This window comes from Alexandromys fortis, unplaced genomic scaffold (assembly GCF_014885135.2).
Source record: "Alexandromys fortis isolate MF-2015 unplaced genomic scaffold, M_Fortis_MF-2015_v1.1 scaffold_199, whole genome shotgun sequence".
Taxonomy (NCBI): Eukaryota; Metazoa; Chordata; class Mammalia; order Rodentia; family Cricetidae; genus Alexandromys; species Alexandromys fortis.
The window spans coordinates 1,945,985-1,969,274 of NW_026068074.1; the positions used below are offsets into that span (position 1 = coordinate 1,945,985).

At 49.3% G+C, this 23,290-nt stretch overlaps 1 protein-coding gene across 6 annotated transcripts in view; it reads left to right on the forward strand.

The window, feature by feature from the left end:
• Positions 1-23,290, forward strand: part of Katnip (katanin interacting protein) — a 168,264-nt gene that overhangs the window by 117,010 nt on the left and 27,964 nt on the right. For all 6 annotated transcript variants that reach the window (XM_050121617.1, XM_050121615.1, XM_050121616.1 and 3 more), the window contains 2 exons: positions 5,853-5,990; positions 18,677-19,550. In XM_050121617.1, the coding sequence (XP_049977574.1) occupies positions 5,853-5,990; positions 18,677-19,550 (1,012 nt within the window). The remainder of the gene's footprint in view (positions 1-5,852; positions 5,991-18,676; positions 19,551-23,290) is intronic.

The following is a 23,290-nucleotide window of genomic DNA, read 5'->3' on the forward strand; positions in this document are numbered from 1 at the left end:
GAAAGAGAATGACTCCCACAGTTTATCCTCTGACCTCTATGTACACACACACACACACACACACACACACACACACACAAGAAAAAGAAACAGAAGAAAAGGAAAGAACAATCCTTCCTTCTGTGTCCATCCTCTCTATCCCTGGCCCCTTTGTTCTGTGCCCACCCTCCATCTTGTGCCTTCTGTGTCCACTCTTTCCATCCCTATCCCTCTGTGTCTACCCTCTCAGTCCTTGACCCATGGTGTCTCCATATATATATGTACAGCCCCATGGATGCTTGATCTTTCCTACCGACTGTTCTCACCTTGTGTATTCTTCCCTCAAGGACTCCTTTGCTTAGCAAATGGTATCTCTACCTACTAGGCTGCCCTCGCCCAGTGCTTCCAGCCTTTGAAATTAGGAATTTCCCAAGTCAATAGTTATTCCCAGTAAATTTATTTTCCATTTATATTCCTTAAAAAGTTAAGAACTAGGTAGTGCATACTTTTTTATCCTAAGGGTCACTCTCTCCGCTAGCTGCTTTCAAGCTCTCCCAGGAATCTTGTGTCTTTGCTTCCCAGTGGATCTAACATTGACCCTTCTTCATCTCCCCAGTCCTTCTCAGGTCCCAAAGCCTGTGAAGTGGGCTTCCTTTCATATCTTCTCTTCCTTATCTCCATTCTCTGTGCAACAAGGCTTTCTAGAGGAACAGAACCCATAGAATATATATTAGAAAGGGATTTGTTAGATTGAGTTATACAGTGGGTCAGGGAGTCCAGCAGTAGCCAATGGCACTAGAGAGGCAAAGACCCCAATAGCTGCTTGGCCCATGCAGCTGGATGCTACAGTAGTTCCATTTGGGTACTGAAGGCTCCAAGAATTCCTGGAGGACCACAGGTCTCCCTTCAGTCAGTTGGAGGGCTGCAGGAGCTGTATTCAGTGAAGGCTGGAGGCAGCTTTAGAATATGCAAGAGCAGTAGGGAGCTAATCGAGGTAGCGGGTAGGATGTTCTTTTCTCAGATCTCATTGTAGCTGGGTCCCCACTTTGGGAGGGCTTTCCCTTCAGCTAATCCTTCCTGGAAGTACTCTCATAGGAAAAAGCCCAACAAATAACAGTTGCCTCTTGTCACCTGGGCAGCTGGGTGAATAGGGCCCTCAGTACCCTGTGTTCTCCCCCACCCCCACCCCCGCCAACTTCCTTCTCCATAGTCTGCCTCCATCATCCCCATATCTCTGGGCACACTGATCCCGGTCATCTCCATTTGGATTGCAGCCCAGGTATCCCTTTCTCCTCATGGCTTCCTTGCCCACAGTGTGGAGAGCCCTGTCCCCTCCTGTCTAACCACTGTTGTGTCATTGTTATTCTCCTCAGAGTCTGTCTCTCTAGAATAAACACTCCTGTACCTGGCAGGTGTTTGTCTATTCTTGGTCTCCCACACCCCAATATCTAAACCCATGTGCTGCATAGGTTTTAAACTTCTCCCTTGGAGACAAGAGAGACCCCTGTGAAAATGACACAGAAGAAATCAATGGTGCCAAAGCTGGTTCTCTGAAATCTTTTGATTTCAACAAAACCGAAAGCCTTAAATTAGATTAAAAAAGCAGGAAGCAAAGATTTCAATGACTATAAGGGGAATGAAGGGGGTAGCACTACTGACCTTACAGAAATGAGGGTTATAAGACTGTATGCCAACAAATAAGATAACCTACATGTACTGTATAAATGCCAAGGAGAGCAAATTACCAAAGCTGGCTCAAGATGAAATGAAAAGCCTAAACAAACCAATCCCAAGAAAAGAAAGAAACTGAACTGATTATCGAAAACCCCACAAGGGAAGCCTGGAGTGAGATGGTGCCACTGGTGAATCCTGGCAGAGAGTTAAAGAATGAACCTTTGACAGTTCCTTCAATTTCATAAAACGTAGAAGAGGAAGGACTGGGTCCCCATGGACTTCTACGGCCATATTGCTGAAACAAAGCAAAACATTGGAACAGAAAACTACATACCAGTACACAAGACTTACTTTTTGAAATCTCAAATGGAGGCCACTGTGGGACCCACTCATACCTCCTGGGATGACCAGAAGAACTGACAGTCCTGCTGAAAGCCAATAGACCAGCCACCGTGGGAAACAGCATGCAATTCTTCAGAAAGTTCCACCCTTGGCTGTACAACCAAGAGATGTGCTCATCAAAAACAACAAAACATAATGAAAACTCAACAGAAGATGGAAACAACCCGAAAACACAGACTGACGGACTAATAATGAAAAGGTGGTGTAGCCATACAATAGACTGATTCCCAACCATGAAAGGAATGAGGTGTTGGTACAGGCTGCACCATGATGGATGAATCTTGAAAGCTAAGTATGAGAAGGCCACATAGCAAATGACTCCGTTTCTAGGAAATAGAGTCCAAGCAAACACAGATATAGGAACAGGCCAGTCATGGAAGTGGGTGACCAGGGGGTGCAGAGCTCCTTCAGTGGCAGTGAAACGTGCTGGGCAAAGATGGTGGTACAGGCTATAGCCTGTGAATAGGCTGGGAAATCATGGATTACACACTTGAGAATGGCGAATTTTGTAGTATAGGAGTTATATCTCAAAGCAAACAGGATACACAGAGATGCCCTGTATTGTTGTCCATTTCCCCCCAAAGATAAGAGAAACTGTCACTGTACTCATAGACAGTCCTCATATAGTGGTGTGTGTGTGTATTTCTATGGCATTTTGTCATGTGGAACTTTATGGGATTACCCACACATGAAGATACAGCACAACTTCCCCCCACGCCCGTCTCTAGCACCTGGAGTCACTTGTCTGCTCTCATCTCTAGACTGTGAGGGGATTGGTAACCCAGCTCAGTAGCAGATAGTTTGTCTAGTTTGTCTAGCATGTGTGAGGCGATCCCCAGCACCAACAAACAAACACTGAAAGCTGTCCAAATGGCATGTAAACACAATACAGTCTGAACACATTTGGAGGTTGACTGGTTCCCAAGCAGAGTATCTTCAACCTCCTTCCAAAATGTTGGGTATTTTGTTCTTAATAGCCTATTCCTTTGAAAACTACTAGTTTATTAACATGGCTTTAGTTCTAAGGCAGCTGACATTTCTCTGCCTGTGCTTGGATCTGTGTTTAATCAATGCTGGGACAGAAAAGCACCTTTGGGTTTTGTAGTCACTACATAGGTTTTCTGGGCCTCCATGTGTTCAGCCCAAGTTGGAGAGGGGTATTGAAACCCCTAAAAGCAGCCTTCAGCCCATGCTGGTGTGGGGGTCAGGGTGCCCCGTGGTTAGAATCTTTCTGAGATATGTCCACACTGGCTCCCTGTTTTCCTGGTGGTCTTTTACTCTAGGTTCCTGCAGGGGTGGCTGGCTTACTCATGTCCCCTTCATGAGTAGTCTGCCTCCCCTCTCTACCTAGGTTTCTAACACTGTCTGCCGCTTGCCCAGGGCTTTTTGCCTCAGGGTCTGCTACTAGAAGACTGAGTTGAAGTAGAGCATATCCATGCTCCATCTGGTCCGTAAATGCTTACAATAATCACTGAGACCAAACCCTCACTCCACCCCATGGGCTGTGGGCATCTCAAGGCAGACCAGAGCCAAGCTGCACCTTGGTCTTCTATCCACAAGGAGGCCCAGAGGTACACTTGCCCTAAGGTTCCAAAACACCTAACAAGGTACCATAGCAGCAGCAGGGAGCTGCCATGATCCTTGTCCTGCCCCTTTCTTTCTGCCTGTGTTGTGGGGAGGGTGCTACAGCTGCTCTGCTTGCTGGCCTGGATCTGGGGTGTATCCAGGATGTGCCTGCTGGTCAGTCCCTGGCTTCCCACCAGGTCCCCACACAGACCCTCTCTGAACAGGAAACACCAGAGGGCCTGGCCACTGATGAGCCCATGAGTTATCCTCGGATTAATGCACTCGGGTTTCAAATGACACAGTGCCCCCTTAGTTCTCCTGCCATTATTCCCACTGACAGAAATGAGAAGGGAAATCAATTCCTGTCCCCTCTCCACCAATGTCAGAGAGAGGGGTAAGCTTACCCTCGGGATTACACAGCTGCTAGGAACACCGAATTCTAGCATAGCCAAGGTGCATCCAGAGTAAGTCAGCATCCCTTGAACCCACATTCCTAGCGAAGACTGCTGAAAGCACCCACTATCGTCAGAGGACAAGCCCCATCTGTTCTTGCAGCTGGATCCAGGTTTCAGAACCCCAGCGTCACCACCCTGCCTCCCCTGATGCAGGCAGTAGGCATGTTCTTGGTGACAAGAATCATTAAGATACTCTCAGATACCAGGTGATACTTGTTTAGAGTAAAATATATTCCAAAGTCAAGCTAGCTGTGTGGCCAGGCAGGACTAAGGAGGAATGTGAGGGTGAGGCAGACTGGTGGTTAGTAGGGACTGAGGTAGAAGAGTGGCGGCCTAGCTTCAGGCAGTACCGGGCTCCAAGCCCGACTTGTGGAGCCCTAAGTGCCAAGCATTCTAAGTAGGTGGAGAGTCCAGAAACCAGGCCCTGAGGGGTAAGCCGCCCCATTTTTCTGGAAATGAGCTGGTGCTTTCCAACATCTGAAGCAAACAGATGACTTTTAATTATATGCAAGGTGGTCTCTTCTGTAAAGCTGCAACCATAGCATATATGCCCAGAGACCAGTGTCTCTTGGTCACTAGGTCAGTCCTGAGCCAAGGAGCTGTACCCAGTGCTGGGATTCAGGAGTGGGTAAGACTAGGGGTTCCTCTTAAGAGCACGCTGAACTTCAATGACAGGACACAGAGAAAGTCCGCACTCACCTTTGGTACCCCAGGAAGTCAAAGCTGCCTGGAGGAGAGGCAGGGTCACCGGAGGATGGGAATGAGGAATCACATGACGTTGTTGAACTTCCACGGATGAAAAGGGCAGGAAGATTGGTGGGGACAGAGGCCTACCTGCATCCAGGCAGTGCCCAGACAACTGCCAGTGGTGTGTATTCAGGAACAACGCTGGCTTAAATTTTTTTCTTCTGCTTTAATTACATTCTTTGTGTGTGTATATCAGAGAAACCATTCTTTTTAAGAGTTGGTTTTCTCCTTCCACCTTGTGGGTCCCAGGAATCAGGCTCAGGTTGTTAGCCTTGCCAACAAGTGTTTTTACCTACTGAGCCATCTCGCTGGCCCAGCTGCAGCCTTTGCTCCCCTAGAACATAGAACTGCCATAGGAGGTGACTGGAGCAAAAAGTCCCCTGATTTGGCTTCACCCATCTGCCACCAAAGCTCTCCCTCGGGAAATGGTACTGGTGAGGGTGCAGATTCCGGCAAGGGCCTGTCTCTGGTGCCCTGTGTCTTCAAGGGCAGTTTTAGCAACACCCTGGCTGCCTCCTGCCGCATGGAGGAATACAAACAGAAGCCCCTGCACTTGGACACCCGGAAAGGAGCAGCCAGCTCCATGTGTGGCCCTGTTCCAGCACATGGCTCCGAAATTTCTTTTTCTCCTCTATTCTCAAATTTGAAAAATTCCACCGGGTTTGACAAAAGAAAATCAGAGGCTCTGCCTGCCAGGTTAATCAAACAGTGCCAGCAGAGGCTCTCTCTAGGCCTCCTGGCATCCCTCCCCACCCCCAGTGCCCTCCTCAAAGCCCATTAAGCTGATTAAAATAAAGCCCACTGCATTTTGAGTTCCATCTGGCTGGCAGCTTTTTGCAGGGACAGGGCTATTGGCGCTATGAAGCGCAGCTGGAGGGGTGAGAGCAGAGGGCAGCACTCAGGATGGAGATGAGGTGGCCCCGCCCAGCCCTTGAATGTCTGCTGGTTTTAATTAGCCAGAGTCACTGGCCTTTTGCCCTAGAGACAGGCAGAAATGTGCCTTACATTTCCCATCTTTTGGCCTTTCAGAGCAAGAAGGACCCCCCAGTGTGGACCTGCCCCTTCCACCCACCACTTCAGCTCTATTTTATTATCCATAACATGCGACAGCTTCGTGACTTCGGTCTGGCCAAGATCAAGGTTCGGAATTACTGGACAGCAGATGGGGTAAGTGGCAGGCCTGGCATCCTCACAGCTCACTTGGTGGTGCAGACACTTAGCGGTGTGCCAGTGGCCTGGTTCCTGAGTTTATGAGTCTAACAGGCACCTGCCTCCATGAGAGCCACGAGGAGCAGAACTTACAGCTCCCGAGGCTTAGGAAGTGGCAGTGGTAACACTCTCTATCAAGTCTGTCTGAGAAGAGCCTGTGTACTCGGCCTCCAGCCTCTCCATCCATCTAGCCACTGCAGCTAGTGCTAATCTGCACGGACCGAGCTTGGAGAGTTTCTAGGAAGCAGACCTTTTTCTGTTTTTTTTTAAAGATGGTCTCTCTATGTAGCACTGGCTGTCCTAGAACTCTATAAACCAGACTGGCCTCAAACTCATAGAGATCCACCTGCCTCTGCCTCCTGAGTTCTGGACTAAAGGCATGTACCACCATGCATGACAGAAAGTGGATTCTTATTTGGTAGTTTGGTAGGTGAGACAGGAATTCTGTGTGCCAGACCAGGCTCTCAGGGGTATAGAGCTAGCTCTACATGGCTAGCTTTCACTGTGACTGTGAGCCCATCTGGTTCCCAAGTCCTTGCTCTGTCCCTTACACTGTCCTCCTGCCCTCATCCTTCCTTCTCTAGCCTGTTTTTCATGAGTTGACTTGCTTTAGTTCCTTACCCATATGGGCACACCAGGCGCTGTCAATCTCTTCATATGTTCTGAGGAGACAAATGCAAAAGGCACCAACTGCCCTGGAGGCCACCTTGCTGAGATGCTGACAGACAGATGTAGACAAATCATGCAGTGTGCTGAGCAAGGTGAAGCAGGCATGGTATATCTCACGTGGTGGTGCCAGGGAACCCCCACAGGCACAGAGTGAGAAAGGGCAGGGGTACTGGCATTATTGTCTTATTTTCCTCCTCAGTACACGTGGGATCAAGAATGGCCATGCCTCATGTAAGCCATGAGGGACAATAACACAGGAGATGGTGGGTGGGAGCTGACCCCAGCCTCCATCTAGCTAGAAAGACACTGGGGAGCTGTGGGGTCTGTGGCCATATGTAAACCTGTAGCCAGAGGGAAGGCACAGCTTCTGTGAACGGCCTCCATGGAGGAGCCCCAGGCCATGTTGGCACTTCTAACAGTTCCCCTGAGCTTGGGAACTGGTGTGGGGATGGTTTCGTTGGTTCCTTCATTTATTTGCTTGTTTACTTAGTGAGACAGGGCCTTCTTCTATAATCCAGGATGGCCTAGAATTTAGCTGTAGCCAAATCTGTCCTTGAACTCTTAATCCTCCTGCCTTAGCCCTCCAGTCTGTCTCCAGCAGCCTCTAGGGAGAGCTGTCATGCTTTTTGCTGCTTCAAACCCTTTGACCCAGAGGATCAAAGTCAAGCTGCTGGTGTGACATCTGAGCTTCCTAATGTTCTTGTGCAGTCTCTGCCTCCCCTCACTCATGCCAGCCTCCTAAGCACTGGCTGCTGTGGCCACACCCGTGTCCCTGCCCACCTCCCCATCCACTCAGCTCCAGACCTTGGCCTGCAGATTCCTCAGCGATGCTTTCTCTAGGGATTTCCTGATCCTCCTCAATAGGCTTTGGGCTCCAAGGCAGTAGGGCCAGAGATCTCTGTTCACTCTGGAAGGAGATGAGTGAGTGAAAACTGTGGGTGAGCTCACATTCCTGTAGTCCATGATCAGCTCCACTGACCTTTGTTACACCCAGGTGAGAGGGCCCGAGGGTGAGAGAGCTGAAGCAAAGCTCCCCTCCAGAAGAGCCCTTAACACCTTCTCCCTTTCCTCTGCCCCTCCTTTCTTCCCATCCCCCACCCTTGTTCTTCTCTCCTCTAGTTCTTCCCACAGCCGGCACCCACCAACTGCTAGTAGGCATCACAGGCCCGAGACCCATAAGGTCGCAATCCCTCTGGCTCTATTCATGAGCCCTACTGCAACTCCCCTTGGTTTCTGCCTTTTGAGGTCTCCCTCTCTTTCTTAGTAAATTCCTAAAGTTTAAATTTGAGAAAAACAAATATCTGGAATGGACCTTGACCTGTGAGTTCCTTCCCGCCTTGGCCATCTCTTAAGTGCTCAGAGCACCCATCCCTGCTTCAGGATCTCAGGTTTGCTGGTGCTTCCCTGCAAGTGTTCCCCTTACCTTATTCTAGAATGGAAGTAAGATGCTGCGGCCTGCCTAAGCCAGTGCCCTGTGGCTCAGCATGGTCACTAAGCATGAATCTTGGGCACATTTTACACATTGGACCACAACACTGAGAAACTGCATGCCTCAGCCAAGACAGGCTCTTATTTACCTGTGCTCGGCCGTCCTGGGACATACAGAATAGAGAAATGAGTCAGGGGCGCGTCGGAGGCTTGCTGTGGGAGGGAAGTGTGGGTTCTGGCACCCAGGGTGGAGCACGGAGGGCACCGCAGAAACTGCTTACATGACACGCAGCCATCTGCTGTTGGAATTTACCGGGGGCAGAAAAACACAAACAAATGCAGCTGTGGCTTGGTCAATTTCATATTCTCCAGAGAACTCTATCGCTGTGTTTCGGAGGAGATAAAATGAGAGTTTATAGGGAGTATAGGTTGGCCCGAAGACACGGCTTTTGTTAATGCGGTGTTTTGTGTATGGGAGTCTGAGCAAGGAAAGTTAAGTGGGAGAGCAAGGCGTACTTGGAATAGAGGAGCGTCCTAGAGAAACGGGCTTCACTCTGATTGGAATGTGCTGCCTGCCACATCCTCAGGGTAACAGTTCCAAGCTCCTTTCCCTTGGTAGGTTGCACTGAGTGTGAGCTACCCTGAGAACAGGGACTTGGAGGCCACCCTTCACAGCACACAGAGGAGGGCACAGCCGTGTCTGCTGTGGCAGCTGTCATTTGCCCACAACTCCAGGAGTCAGGCCTGTGAGAGGCATGCATGTGTGGGAATGAGTAACTGAATGTGGGAAGCAGCCTACCTGGCCTGCAACCATCTTGGTGACAATACTCCCTGACTTGATGTTGAGGAAGCTGAGTCTGGAAGAGTGGGACCCCACACAACAGATGGACGGGGTGTCTTTGGTCAGCTGATTGGAAGTGGGTGCCTGGAGTGCTACCCTGAGAACCTTCCCTCTGCTTCATCAGGGTTCACTGGGATTGACTGGCAATGTCTGCTTAGGGCAGGAGGAGAATAGGATAACATGTCTGCTACTCCTTTTTATGTTTGTACACATGGAAGACTTACCAAGCTGGAAGGTATAAAGGATTGGACTGGCTGGGGAGCAGGAGAGCCACGTGGTTTTCCTTAACAAAGTGACAGTCATGGCAGGGAGGGAACTGGTAGTCTCTATAATAGATGATTGTCTGTCTTGCTGTGGTTTGGGAATAGGCTTCATCTGTTAGGAAGCCATTAGGATACTTCCTGGGTGCTTTGAATCTGGAAGGTCGCCTGTAGGTACATGTCCTGAATGCCCATTTCCCAATGTGGGGGATAGGTGTTAGGGACTGGTGAACCCTTTAAGAGAGACCTGGCTGAAGGGAGTAGGTCACCAGAGGCAGAACCATGAAGATTAGCCCAGCCGTAACTCAGACCCCGTAAACATTGCAGCTCAGATGGAAAGGGATCCTGGTAGTGGGGAGCTAAGGAATGCCAAGGTCACAGCAAGTGTAGCAGCTTACAGCCCTGCTCTAGGGAAAGCCTTCCCCAATGTAACAGCTCTGCTCTGGCAGGAGAGGACTTCCCCAGTTGTTACAGCTCAGCTCTGGGCTCCAGAGTGGAACAACTCTGCTCTGCTAGGGGAAAGTTTCCCCAGCAAAAGTGTTACAGCCCCACTCTTCTCCACCTCTGGCTTCCCCAGCAAAAGTATTACAGCTCTGCTCTGCCCAGGCTCAGTGTCTGCCCTGGTGAAAAAGGTCTTCACCCAAACCTCATTCAAGAGATTTATTGGGAGGGAAGAGCGGGGAGAGTGGCTGCCTCAGCTAGGGTGGAGGAAGAGCAGCAGTAAATTGAATAGGTGCAGGGCTTAGATAGGGCTTCTTAGGGGTGGAGTTTTCCCAGGGAGACAATTTTCAGGGTGGAATGGGTCAGATTTCAGTCCCTTGAGCTCAGATTAGCTAGATCTTGTGCTCAGGGATTGGTTGGTTTTCTGCTTAGTTGGTCAGCGGCAAATTTGGTTCTAATTTCAGGGCTAGGGATATAATTTCACTGGCTCTGTTTCTAGCACTGAAGTGTGTTTCTTTGGCTCTGGTTTTAGAGTCAGGGTATATTTCTTTTGTACTGGGTTCAGGGCTAAAGTATTTCTTTCACTGGCTTGGGTCTCAGAGCCAGGGTGTGTGTCTTTCACTGGCTCTGGTTTTAGGGCCAGGGTGTGTTTCTTTGGCTGGCCCCTTTTCCTTACAGACCCTAAAAGGCCATCACAGCTGCTCTCTGAGGGATGCTGAGGGCAGGGGGACCCAGCCTAGTTAGGGACAGCATGGCTTGGGCATGGGCAGCCATGCTGGGTGTACCTGTTCATTCCATGATAACAGATGCATTGGCAGCTGCTTTTCTGGAAGGAACTGTTGAGTGTTGACCTAAGAGCATTCCCCTGCCCCTACTCCTGTTCTATCACAGAGCATTTGAATGTGAGCCCTAGCTATGGCCCTTTTCGTTCATAAACACTTCAGTGCCTCTGGACACTCAAGTTTGCATGTCTCTGTTATAACCCCAGTCGCTAACATCATGGGGCCTGACAGCAATTATTGTTTTGATTTAATCACCATTCCATATTTAAACAGCTCAAATCATCTCAACATGATTTTTTTGTTTTTTTAACATTTGGTTTGGATTCTGATCACAGCAAACATTTAGTCAGATGAGGTAGGTGACCTGGTAGCATTAAGCAAAGTACTTGGTAGGGGACTGGTCATTAGCATAAGGCTGAGATGTTGACCTCAGAGGTTAGGCCTAGGCCAAGCTTTCCTAGCAGGGCAGATACAAACTCAGGATGGCAGCTGAGGCTCCATGTTCTTAACCAAGAGCAAGGTGTGCTAGGCAGGACAGCAGTGTGGCAGGACAGCTGTGTGGCAGGACAGCTGTGTGGCAGGACAGCTGTGTGACAGGACAGCTGTGTGGCAGGACAGCAGTGTGGCAGGACAGCTGTGTGGCAGGACAGCTGTGTGACAGGACAGCTGTGTGACAGGACAGCTGTGTGACAGGACAGCTGTGTGGCAGGTTATTGGGGACTAGGCTCGATAAGACACCTCTTGCCAGAGGTAGGGGCATGGGGATGAGAAATGTAAGTAAAGAGTACAAAGATGTGAAAATAATAAAGCAGAAAGCATAGAATAGTACCAAGAGGGAGTTCCAGTGAATATTGAAATCACCCGTGTTTAATTTTCCATATGCTTTTATACCCCAATACAAAAGGGGGAAGAAGGCAACAAAAGACTCCTTTAACATGATACAAAGGGCAGTTTGAACAGTTAATTGTTTTAACACTTTGAGACATCAAGTCATTAGCATTCTGTTGTTTAGGCAGTGAACATACCCTAGACCAAGTATTCTGACGGCAGCCACTCTCCAGGTTACCTCATATTATAAAAGAAGGAGCAGATGTACACTTGTATAACTTGACCATCTGTCAGGATGGAATGGACCTACTTGTATGAGCTATCTTAATGTCAAAAGAACCAAGTAACCACATCTTGAGTCGGGATGTATAGCTATACTTGTTGTGAACAATTTTGAGCCACTTTCAAACTCTCTGATCATCAGACAAGGTGAAAATAGGCTCACATTTTTGGGCCTCCACAGCAGGACAGCATGTCAGGACAGCTGCATGTCAGGACAGCTGAGTGGCAGAACAGCTGCGTGGCAGTTACTGACTCAGGCCTTAGTCCTTCCGGGTTGTTTTCTTTCCCACCCCTCATTCCCTGAATGATCTATGCCCCAGCTCAGCCTACCCAAAGCCAGGCCTGCCTGCTCACCACCTGTTTGGGTGGAAACAGTACCCCAACCCCTGGCATTCATATACCCAAAGAGTCTGAAATGTTTGGGTTAAGACTTCACCTTAGCTCCTGGCATCCATATATCCAAAAAGTCTGGAATGTTTGGGTGAAAGTTCCATCCCAAGCCCACTCCTCTGGGAGTTGTGTCAGTCCAGGCTCCACCTCCAAAAAAGTTCACCAAATGCTGACCCTCTCCAGAGATGCTCATGACCACTCCCACAGGGTAGTTAAACAGCAACCCAGAGAATAAACACGTGGTTTTCTGGTCTTTCTTCCCCGTTTTCTCTCTGAGGTGATGAAAGGCCACCTGGGAGTGCGGGTATTCATTAAACCTGGGCTTTCTCTAATTCCATTTGATTTGATCTGATTTGGATTATTGTGTCATTGGAGAGATTTATTGGTCCACAAAAAATTTCATCACCCACAGCATCTTGGCCTCTCTTCTAATGCTGCCTCCCCCATCCTGTCCTGGTCCAGTCCCTTTGTCCCTCTATGGTCACCTCAGCTGCAGTTCTAACCATTTCTGAAGCTTGTCTTCTTTTCCATCAGTTCCTTCCTCTCCTGACTGCTATCCCACTGTCTCCCTCTCCCTTGAGAAAAGTAAGTGTTCATGTGACAAAGATTCATAGCTTTGGTCACCCTCCCGAGTTCCTCCCTGATAGAGCCAGAGCCCTGGCAGCTCATGCACAGTAGCTTGAGCAAATGCAGGCCTCAGGCCTGAGGCCCCACATCCTGATAGGCACAGGAGTACACAGATGGTTAGTAGAGGGGCAGGAAGCCAAGTAGCAAGTCTGAGAGCAAAGCCCTCAACAACTGGCATCAAGAGGAGAGACAGAAGTCAGAAGGGCTAGGGCCTTCCTGGAGGAGGCTGGACTGAGCCTGTCCTGAGACCCGACAGAGCACTCTCTGGACACAACAGCCTGCTCTTCAGAGTCTCAGGCCTGGTAAAACCGAGTGAAAGCAGCAGTAGAGGAGGCAGACCCCTCGCTCCAGCCAAGTATCCCAGAGCCTCAGTTGCTTCCCCCTCTAGGACCTCCTTTGAGTGCAGAGAGAGAGGAGATTGGTTCACATTCTCTGTGCAGTGGATCTGGTATATGGATACCTTCAGGCTGGCACAGATGAAGTCCACTGTGGCTGAGTGGTCACTCAAGGCACAGTTTGCTTTCCCAGATCCACCCTGATTGGACTCAACCAATGCTGTGTCCAGATGCTTTGCTGGAGAGGCTGGCCTTGCTGGAGCTGGTAGTCACCTCTGGGGACAGTGACTTTAGAGCCCTGCACCCACAATTTCTGCCTCAGGGAAGTCACATGACTACTCCCCTTTGATGAATAGTAGGTGTGTTCATTGGAAGGGGCGGGGCAGTTTCCATACCAGGCTCGGGAGGAAAGTGGCCTTGGCAAGCCAATTCAGTTACCTTGGCTGCAATAATACTTATAATGTGTTAAACATGAATTATCATCTCAGTGTGTCTGGTTCTTAGGAGTTAGAGAGAAAGAGCATGAAGGGGAAATGAGAGCTGGGAAAGGGACCATATAGCAGCCATGGGGCTTCAGAGCGTCACTTGAGGCAGCATCAACACAAGTACCACCATAGCTCTCATTAAACAAAGGGAAGCAGGAGAGTATACTTGCACTTAAGTGCACACTCAGAGATGGTTCTAAGTGATGCAGTCAGAAGGATGGGATTTTTGAACATACTGGATTCTGGGGTAAAGAAGGAAGAGCCTCAGGTAAAGCACTGGTAACTGGACATGGGGTAGAGGCTAGGTCTTACAACAGGAAAAGGTATCTTTCTTCTAGAGTTTTGCTGAGGGGTGCCTACCTGCAAGACTCTGCCCCAGGGCTCTGTGGTACAGGTGTGGACCCCCATAAAGCTTCCTAGTAAAACCCTTGAGGTCTGCTGATGTTTATATGGCCACCTACATAACAACAGCCTTGCCTACCTGCAGGTTCCCATCCCAGAATTCAACCAGTAGCATAAAAAATATCCAGGAAAAGATCTATTTTGAACATATCTTTTTTCTTATTCTTCCATAAACAATGTGGCATAACAATTTCCATAGCATTTACATTGTATTAGGCTTTATAAGTCACTTAGAGATGGTTTGGAGGAAGCAGGAGGGTGTACGGAGGTTATATGCAAATTTGTGGTATTTTATACACAGGACTGCAGCAGGAGACAATGCTGGTACCCACGGGGACCCCACAGATGCTCAGTGGTGGCTGTAGGTAGAACAAAATCTGGAAGGATGTGCATGCATTTGCACACCCACTGCAAGGTGCCAGGACCATTACCTTTAGGAAGCAGGAGATGGTATGTGGGGGCTTACTTAGGAAACTGGGGACCCAGAGTTCTGCCCACACAGGTAGTTTAGTCTGTGCTGGCCCTAACCAGAACTGAACTCTAGCTAGACACAGGGAGGAAGGAAAGTTCTGATGCTTCTTGCAGGGTGTCTGGGACTGTAGGGCAGTACAGACTTTTGTTCTTGTTTCCTATCCAGATATCCCACACCAAACCTGCCACAGGCACAGTAGTATGTGCTGGAAATATCTGAGTGCAAGCTGCAGACCAGGCAGGGGCCTCACTCCCCATGGCCATGACTAGCTCATAATCACCACGCCCCTCTTTCTTTACCTGGCTTATGTCCCTTACCTGCCTTCTTTTGCCACAGTTATAATTCTTGAGCAGTAGACATCAATAGTTAGGTGGGGCTCTTGACTGTCCGTGTAAGACATGTTTCAGTAGCCAGACATCCCATTAGAAAAGCTAGGTTACTCATTCACCACTGTCTGGATGGGTCCCCATCTACACCCTACCATCTCTTTAAATGAGTGTTTCTGTCTGCTGGATGTTCCATGGTGGTAATTTCCAGAACAGCTCATTGAAGGCTGCCCATGCCATCCCCTCCACAAGCTGTGTTCTGATTAATTCACAGCACACGCTTGCTCTGTGCCTCCACTAAACAGAGCACACATCCATATAAACATGTAAAAGCGCACTTTGAACATCGACTCTTCTGACAGCCAGCAAATAGTAGCCTGCCATCTCACAATTGGATGATTGACGCTGAGTTCCTGCGGTGGGATACGGGTGTGATGGCTCTCTGCATTGCTCTGAAACCTGTCCACAGTGATCTGGGAATTTAGTTAGAGCATGCAGATTTAGTTTGCAGGGAGGCTAAGGCATGGAGAATGAGGGTAGGTTGATAGCTCTGGGTCCTCAGAGCCCATACTGCTAACCATAGATCAGAAGTCAAAGCTGGGCAGGAGTGGCCTGGGAAGAAATGCCACAGACTGCCCCCTTTCTTGCTCTTTGGTCTTAGGAGACTGTCTAGGCTAGTTGTGTGTCAGTTCCCTCATGATGGCTGTGATCCTACTATGTGCTGTATTCTCGGACAATTGTGGAGGACCCCTGCTGACTTAGAGATTCACTTTGGTTAGGAGAGACAAACTAGCAGCCAAGCAGGCATGGAGGTGCAGGCCTGCAATCCCAGTGCTTGTAATGCTAGATCTCGAGTCTGGGACCCTGTCTAAAATAACAAGCCCCTTTAGTCGGCTATGGTGAAGCATATCTTTAATCCCTCACTGGGGAGGCAGAGGCAGACAGATTTCTATAAGCTTGATGCTGGCCTGGTCTCCATAGTGAGCAGATCAGTAGTAGCCAAGGCTACATAGGGAGACCCTCTCTCCAAACAAACATAACAAACATCTGTCCCTAACCCTCCAGAAATGCTGATGAGAGAAACCATTTCTGAGATGGAAGAACTCTAGAGCATCAGGGTACAGAGGGGACTGGGTGGGTTGTTCTTCAGAGCCTGGTGTTGGGGAGTCTCTGGAGGCAAGAAGGATGTGGGCCATGGCATCAAGGAGCAGTACATGAGGCCAGCAAGTCAGGACCTGGGACTGTTAAGGGTAGCTGGGATTGACAGCATGGAGCTGCTGGATGGTTACACAGGAGGCTGCTGAGCTCTGACTGAAGTTGTTTTTAAGTAAGTCTGGCTGCTGTGTGGGAAATGAAGTGTGTGTACTGGGTGACAGTGCAGAGTAGGAGCAGAGAGACCAATTAGCTGATTCTGATGTCTCTGGAGAGATGGCAGTGGCCCGCACTGGGGCAGCAGTGTCTGTGAAAGATGAAGTCGGGTTGGAGAGGAGAGAAACAAGGCACACCTGACAGGTTGGATGTGGTGGGGGCAGGGACAAGGTCATCAGAGGGCTGCCTAGGGTTTGGGAAGCTGACTGAGTAGGGGAGAGATTTGGCTGAGGGAAAGTGATGTAGAGTTCTGTTGGGAACTGTAACTACAGCACCTAGGAGCCAGGGGCCAACAGAATCCACATTCAAGACTAACCTGGGCTACATAGTATGTGTTTTCCTTATTTGTTATTGGTTTTGTTTTTAAAAAGTATTTGATGGATCTGAGGCACATAAAGGTTGAGATTCCCAAGAGGAGAGAAGCAGAAGGGGCATCCATCCCTCAAGGGCCAATGGAGAGGTCAGGACTAGAGAGTAGGGCATGGACATCCTCAAATCAGAGAGGCACTCAGAGCCTCGGGCCATGGTGAGTACAAGATACTCAGAAAGATAGCCTTGAACCTAGGGCAGCCAAGTCACTGAGGCCCAGCTGAGCTGGTGGGGATTGCAGGAGCAGAGACAAGCCAAGGAGGCTGGGCAGGGGAGTAGCCAGCTAGGAAGATGCCAAATAACATGGGCATATCATCACTGGAAGCCCAGCCAAGGAGATCATGAAGGAGGAGGAATAGCTACCTATTCATGCTGCTGAGCCAGCCACGACAGGGGAGCAAGAGATCCCATGACTTTGGCCATGAGCCAGTCCTGTAAATAACTCTCATAGCTGAGAGAAGGGCTCCGCTGTGATCACCCAGACAGCAGGGGTAAGCCATTGCTCTGGCTGTGGGCGCCTTGGCACAGCAGATTCTGTATTGAGTTGGGATAGGAACCTGATGGGGAGTGGCAGTAACTGATTCACTGTAGGGGTGACAGCAACTTGTGGGGCACCTCTGTAGACTAGAATACACAGCAATCGAAAGGAAGAAAACCATAGCCTCTCTCCATCCCGATGCATTTCAGAGTAATTACGCTAAATGAAAGAAGCCAGATAGAAAGGGGTGCCATTGAAAAAGCTACATGCCAAAATTCTAGAAAATGTGTCAGTTTATAAAAGGGGCCTGTTGAGGTGGCTCATGGATATAAACACTTGCTGTCAAGACTGATGACCTGATACACATAGTGGAAGGAGAGAACTGTCTTCCCCAAGTTGTCCTCTAACAACAGGTGTATTATGAGCAGGTGGGTGGTTGTCTGGGGAAGTGGAGAGGGATTTCAAAGTGTGAAAAGAAACTTGGGGTGATGGGCGTCTGAGCCTAAGCGTGGAGATTGTTCCAGGGAGATGTACGTGTTAAGACTCACCGAGCAGCTGAAAAGAGGTGTTTACTGTTTGATGTATGCATTATATTCCGCAGTAAAGCCTGGGCAGAGCTGTAACCAGTAGCTGGAGGAGGGGTGGTGTTATTTTAAGCATGAATAGATAAGCATCAGATGCAGGCATGTGTTTAGGTTATGAGGGGACAGGGACTTTTCTTTGAAGGTCACTATATGTCATGCTGGCCTTCATTCTCCACATCCTTGTGCAATTGAAACATCTAGACAATTTGGTAGTAGGGCAAAGATTCCCTAGAAACTGCCATTATCAAGGCTGTGGCCGTGGTACACCTGCCCCACATCCCCTGGGTCTCTCCCTGACTGCAACTGCTGCTGAAGTGGGCGGGACCCTGGAGTGCTGGCCCTGCTGAACCTGAGTTGCTTTGCTGGGCCATGTGCTGTGGAAACATGCCCAGCTTGTGATGTCTGAGGACACTATTACCCAGGGCCACCTTTAGCAAGCAGTGCACAAATGGATTAGATTCTATCTTTGGGGGGCACTTCCAAGGTTTGTGCCTTGGATTCATTGTAGAGTCCCAACAGGATGGACCCTCAACTGCCCCTGCAATGAAAAGCTCAGACACTCTTGGGTCTTCTTCCTACCCCGTCTTATTTTCCCCACTTCCTGTCTCAAGTCCTTGTCTCAGGCTCCGCTTTCAAGATCCTCAAGGAGTCCCAGGAGGCAGCAGTGACTTGAACAGCAGGTCCCCTTGCTGCAGGAGCCACACTCCATTTCCGTCTACTTCGCATATACATAATGACTTTTTTGTGTGAGTGTGTGTGGGTTTTTTCATTTTGTGTTTTGTTTTTGCTTTTTTTGTTTGTTTTTTGAGACAGAGTCTCACTTTATAGTGCATGCTAGCCTCAAACTCACTATGCCCTGGGCCTCGAGAGTGCTTGGATAGCAGGCATATACCACTGCACCCAGCTGGAGTCAGTCCTTGAAGAACGCTGCTACAGGCTGTGAAAGCCATGAAGGGTGTCACAAGGGAGTGATGGGGCATCTCTGCTCCTGGAGGAGATGAACTCGTGTGGCAATGTGAATCAGGTTGAAGCAGCGAGACCAATTAGTGGGCCATTACCAGTGTCCTGACAGGAGGCAATGAAAGCCGAGACAGCGCCGAGGCTGCTGCCTTGAGAAAGTTCTTTGATTCCTAGAGAGAGAAAAGGGGAGTCCGTTTCACAGCTGCTGGCTCAGCTCTAGTGTGCTCACATTTCTGGCACTTCACCTTTCTGTTTGGGGGCATCTTCACTTCCACAGTTTGACACACACTTTCCTTTGTTCCATTTTTTGCATTCAGGATCTCGATATTGGTGCCAAGAATGTGAAACTCTATGTCAACAAAAGCCTCATCTTTGATGGTGTGCTAGACAAAGGAGGAGGCAAGGCCCCTTTTGATTGTACCATCCCTGTTGACCTCCAGAGTGAGAAGATTGAGAGCCCAGAGAAGGCCCTGCGTGCTGACTGGGAAGGAAGCAAAAGTGCCCTTATGGCCAGCATGAATGGGGACGAGCAGCTCGGGTACAGCTGCTCACAGCCAGCTGAAGCTTTGGTGGAGATGACAGTTTCCTCACAAGGAGATTTCCTTGGTGAAAGGGTGAATTCTACTCATTGCCCGAAGGATAGTTTGTCCAAGTCACAGGAAGACGTAAGATTGTTGGCAGCCTCTGCCTCCATGGGTGATGGGCCCAGTATCCCTTCTTCTTCCTCTCCTGGGAAATGTCCTCCTCTGGAAGAGGAGCCCTCTTTGATCCAACAGCTGGAAAACCTCAAAGGCAAAAGAATCCCTGAACCCTCTGGGAAAACCCCACACTGGTTACAGCCTTCTCTGGCAGGGATGGGCAAGAAACAGGCAGGCAGGAAGCCCAAACCCCTGTGGCTCAGTCCTGAAAAGGATCTGGAACAGAAGAACAGGCTTCTGTTGGATGATGTCATTGGTGATGCTTCTGGAGAGCTGGAGGCCAGGGAAAAATGCCCTCGCCGTGAGCAAGGGAGGACTAGCAGCTGGAATGTCATCACTGAAGAGAGACCCCAGAGGGCCTCATCTAAAGCCTGTGGTGACGACTTAGACATCTTTAGCCAGCCTCCTAACAGGGATCGCCCTGCTAGTGGGAGGAGAGCCCTGAAGAAGGATGCCAGTGGTAGCCATGGTGATGACCAGCCAGCCAGCAAAGGTAAGCTTCGAGAAGCCTCAGTTGACATGAAGCCATTTGTCTCCCTGGACCCTGGTTTTCTTATCTATAAAACAAGAGGGCTTTTCTCAAGTAGGTGTCACAAATCTACTGTCCCAGCTGGAGGAGTGGGACAAATGAGGGATAACTGGGCACTCTGCATAACTGGGACAATCCTAGATGTGATTGTCACTGGCTCCAGGACCTGTCCCTTGGCCCATTTTTTCTTGTCATACATGGTTTTTTCAAATGGACTTCGTTCTTCATATTTGATAAAGACATTAGTCCCTAGTAACTTCCCTGACTCTGTTAGAAGACAACCCCAGGATGATGCTGAACACAGCTGGCCTAACCTGAATATAGAAAGAACCTCCAGATAGTGTAGGGTGGTGGCTAAGAGGGTCCAAGGCCATTGGAAGGAGGCAGCCATCACTCCACAGTCTTGTTGCTGGCCTTCAGGAGTGCATGACTAGTGTGCCAGTCTCTTTTTCTTTTGTTGATACAAACTGGAATATGGAGAAGTCTTGCTTTACAGTGTTAGCAACTGATAGTGATTATTTTGAAACCACTGTGTGTGTGTGTCGAAAAGAAATTATCAGGTTTCATGGCTCAAACCTGTAATCCCAGCTACTCCAGAGGATAAGGCAGGAGAGTTACAAGTTCAAGACCTGCCTAGGCTATAGAGTGAGTTCAAGGCCAGCCTGGTCAACTCAGTAATACCTTGTCTCAAAACAAAGAGGTAGCCAGGCAGTAGTGGTGCACACCTTTAATCCCAGTACTTGAGAGGCAGAGGCAGGCGGATCTCTGTGAGTTTGAGGTCAGCCTGGGCTACAAAGCTAGTTCCAGGGCAGCTATGGCTGTACACAGAGGAAGCCCTGTCTCAAAAAACCAAAAACCAAATCAAAAACAACCCAAAAAATACAACAACAATAACAACAACAAAACTCCAAAGAGGTAGAAGGACTCAAAATGTAGCTCAGTGATGCAAGGCCCTGAACTCAACCCAGTATTGAAAACAAAACAGAAGCTTCATCTGTTGGCAGAGTTAGGTTGAGACCATCATAGTCTTTGCAGTGGGTTATCTGTAAGGACATCCTGAATGTATAAGGGGGCTTAGGGTGTTGTCTGAATGTTCATCCTGAGTAAGGAGGAGATTCTGTGTCCATCTGTATAAGAGGGCACCAGAGTGACTTGCCCCTGTGTTGTGGAGTGCCTTATAGTGATGCCCTTTGAATAAATCTGGCTGTTTGCTGGCTCTCTGCTCTCCATCTATAAGGTAGGATGTGACACACCTTTGTTCGAGATGTGAGGGACAAAGAAGACAGGGCCTTCAGTGATGCAACAAAGCTGGCACCTGGGGAGTGTTCGACAATCCTGAGTGAGACATCAGCTTGTGTCGCCTACTACCCCGCGGACTGCCGAGCCTCAGTCTTGATTCCTCTCACCCTCTTCCCACAGTCTCTACAAAGTGTCCCGTTCCTCACTGTAACAGATACGAACTGTGCCACAGAGATTCTAGATGTCACTTGAGATTTGTGGGCTGTGTTTGGCAGGTCCCTGGCAGAGAGGCATGCACCAGCAGATGGTCGCTGCTCCTGCTCCCCCTTCCCTAGCCTGCGTCACCATACCCTGATTCTGCCTCTTGTTGCTGTGGCCACAGGAACCCCTGTGCTCCCTTAGTGAATCATCTCTATTCGCTGTATCAGCGAGTGTCTGCTTGGTCCCTCGTGTGGCACACGAGATGCATAGCACATCCCTCAGGCTAACCCACCTAACCACCGCTGCCCTCTGCATCTTTGCTGCTGCCCACCTCTCCCCAGACTCTGAGAATGAGCGAAGAGAACAGGAAAACCTCAGAGGGATGTGGTGGAACAAGGCCTGGAACCACTACACTCAGGGCACTAAGGAAGGAGTATTACCAGCTCTAGACTGGCCTCTGCTACACAGAAGGACCCTGCCTCAAGAAACACATTAAAATGGTCAGGACTGTATAGGGGCTAGTAGGTAACATTACTACTAATGGATCCTCAGACCCACCTAATCCCAGCTCTGGGGAGGTAGAGACCATAGGATCCGTTGTTAGCCAGCCAGTCTAGCCAAATAAATATGCAGGCTAGTGAGAGACCTTGTCTCAACGGAGGTGGACATTCCCTGAAGATGGTCACCAAGGGTTGTCCTCCAGCCTCCGCAAGCATGCAAATCTATGTATACTGCATGCACCCACATGCACACACAATTATACACACACTAAAGGACACAATATAGACAGAAAGCGAAGCCTTCTGAGTGTGAAAGCCTGGCTCAAGTGACATGCTATGGGGCAGGACAGTGGTGACAAGCAGCTGCAGGGCCTGAATCCATGCATGCTTGCTCTTTGCCGAGGTCTGGTCCAACCTTAATGATTCTGAACCCTCTTGACGGCCCCATCTTACTTAAAACTCACTTAAAAAATTTAAGTAACTTTCCTGGGTTTTCCTTTCTTACAGCCAGTAGCATTTGACAGTAGTGGGTCAGCCATACCATCCTTGCTTGGAACCAGTACTCCTGGGGCTGATTAGCATGGCTGCCAGCGCTCACTGAATGGTCAGCCAGGCTCTAAACAGACGAAGCTGCAGGGAGTTCTTGGTGACAGGCAACAGTCCAACTGTCCAGGTTCAGAGGCCTCGGTCTCACTTTAGCTTCTTGCCAGGCATTTCCCTGCTTGGCTCAGCAACACATTAAGAATCGGGCCCTTGAGATTTTATACTTGTTAGCTGGTTTCGCTAATGAGGAAAGTTGTTTAGAAATTGTGTTATTACCCATCACCCAGTGCCAAAGCCTGTATGCCTGGGCCTCCAAGAAGCATACTGGCTGAATCCACCAAGATGCTAGTGGAGTGAGTAAGCTCACAGTGGCTTGAGAGCTCCACCCTCACTATGGTGAGTCCACCACTGTCCTCAGCGTGGCTCAGTAGGGAATCAGACTTTACTATTATGCCATCTACATTCTGGAAGTGAGTTTCCTTAGTCACAGGTAGATGAGGTCCCATCAGCCTTCACTGTGAGCAGTGAATAGGAGTAGGCGGAGAAGTCGGGGTACTCTGATGCTAAAGGCTATTAGCATCTTCTCCCTGACCCCTTGGTTCTCCTCGCAAGTCCACCAAGCCTCATTTTCTTCACTGGTTTGTTCACAGGCAGCCAAAGGCCTCTCCAGCCTGAGTGACTGAGTGCTGGCTCTGGGCCCTGCAGCCAGTTCCAGAGTCTCTGGGGGCCTGATTGGTGGGTTTGGGTCAGGTGTCCAGTCCTTGTCCAATCGCTGAAGCAGGTTCACTGGAAGAAAGGCAGTGCTTGTATTTGCCCTTGTCCATTCTTGTTTCTCGTGTTAGTAACCACTGATGCAGATGTGAGGACAGCTTCTAAACACTGAGCTGTGTAGCTGATGCAACACAGGAGGAGGCAGGTCCTGCCCGATTGCAGATGGGCACTACTGCTTTCTGCTGCCCATTTGGGTTTAGGGTTGGGGCTGGGGCATGGCTTAATGAGACAGTGTTTGTCTAATGTGTGCAAGGCCCTGGGTTTCATTGGGTACCACAAAAAAAGGAAAAAGAAACTTCTCATCTAGCAGATTTAGGATAGGATTGTCAGCAGCAACAGACCAAGCCTTAGCTTAGTCCCAAGCAGTAGACAGAGTATGTTCCCAGCAAACAGAGACACAGGGAGACACACGGATGTCCAGCTGCCTTCACACCCAGGAGGGCCAGGAGA